The sequence below is a fragment of the Myotis brandtii genome, unplaced genomic scaffold, assembly GCF_000412655.1.
Source record: "Myotis brandtii unplaced genomic scaffold, ASM41265v1 scaffold1086, whole genome shotgun sequence".
NCBI classification, from domain to species: Eukaryota; Metazoa; Chordata; class Mammalia; order Chiroptera; family Vespertilionidae; genus Myotis; species Myotis brandtii.
The window spans coordinates 86085-87018 of NW_005353696.1; the positions used below are offsets into that span (position 1 = coordinate 86085).

At 51.4% G+C, this 934-nt stretch overlaps 1 protein-coding gene across 1 annotated transcript in view; it reads right to left on the minus strand.

The window, feature by feature from the left end:
- Positions 1 to 173: 173 nt before the first annotated feature.
- Positions 174 to 934, minus strand: part of TSGA13 (testis specific, 13) — a 17955-nt gene continuing 17194 nt past the window's right edge. The window contains exon 8 of the mRNA XM_014542966.1: positions 174 to 343. Within this exon, the coding sequence (XP_014398452.1) occupies positions 174 to 343 (170 nt within the window). The remainder of the gene's footprint in view (positions 344 to 934) is intronic.

Here is a 934-nt window from a genome sequence, read left to right on the forward strand (position 1 = left end):
GTGGTCGCTGCTGCCCCGACGGGTTGGAACCCCCGGCCCACCTTTCAGCGACCAGGCAGCCCATGCCCGCAGTGGGCAGCATGTGGTTTTATTGGGTTGACATGCCCTGGACAGCGTCTTCTTTGGCCTCTCGGTCCCCGGAGACCGAGGCGAGCGGCCCGAAGGATTTATTTTTACTTAATGACAAAGGTCTTGTTTAGAAACCACTGCTTGACCCTCCCGTTGCGGAAGGCATTCTGCCCGGGCGCGGTTTTGGTGGGCTTCATGTCCAGGAGCGATGCAAGGGTTAGCGGCTCCCAGTCCTCCTTCCCGGTCGGCATGGCCCTTTCCGACTTCTTGGAGACTGCAACAAAACACAGGGTACCTTGTGAGTGTGGCTCTCCCGAGGGTCCAGAAGGACACTGGACATGAGGCATGACATCCACCCACTGGGAGGGAGAGTCAGGTGGTCTTTACTCTTAGTAAGAGCACGGACTACCATCCCTTACCTCCCTCAAAACCCAGTTTAAAGCACTGCCCGTTTAGGGTCTTCCCCGTTTAGCCTCGCCCCTCTCAAATGATTCCATCCACAACCACATTGATATTCATGTAATTCTTATAAGGTACAGTCACTTGTATATTCTTATACCTCTTAGCCTTTTCCCGAAGTGTGTTGGTTTTGAGTCTCAACTGTCTATTATTGAGTGCTCTGAAATCCTTCAATGGGTCCCAGCTGCCTAGTGGAGAAAACCCAAGCCCTTCATATAACCCAGGCCCTTCATGACTTGGCCCATCTATCTCAGACATTGAGTGCTATTATTGGTGCTTGATTAAGTGTTTAACACTTACTAGCGGCCCCATAAACGTTCTTAAATGAATGATCATTTGTAAGGAGCATTCTCGTTATACCTTCCTCCATTCCATGCAACCTTATCTCAACCTCCCCCCTTCCCCC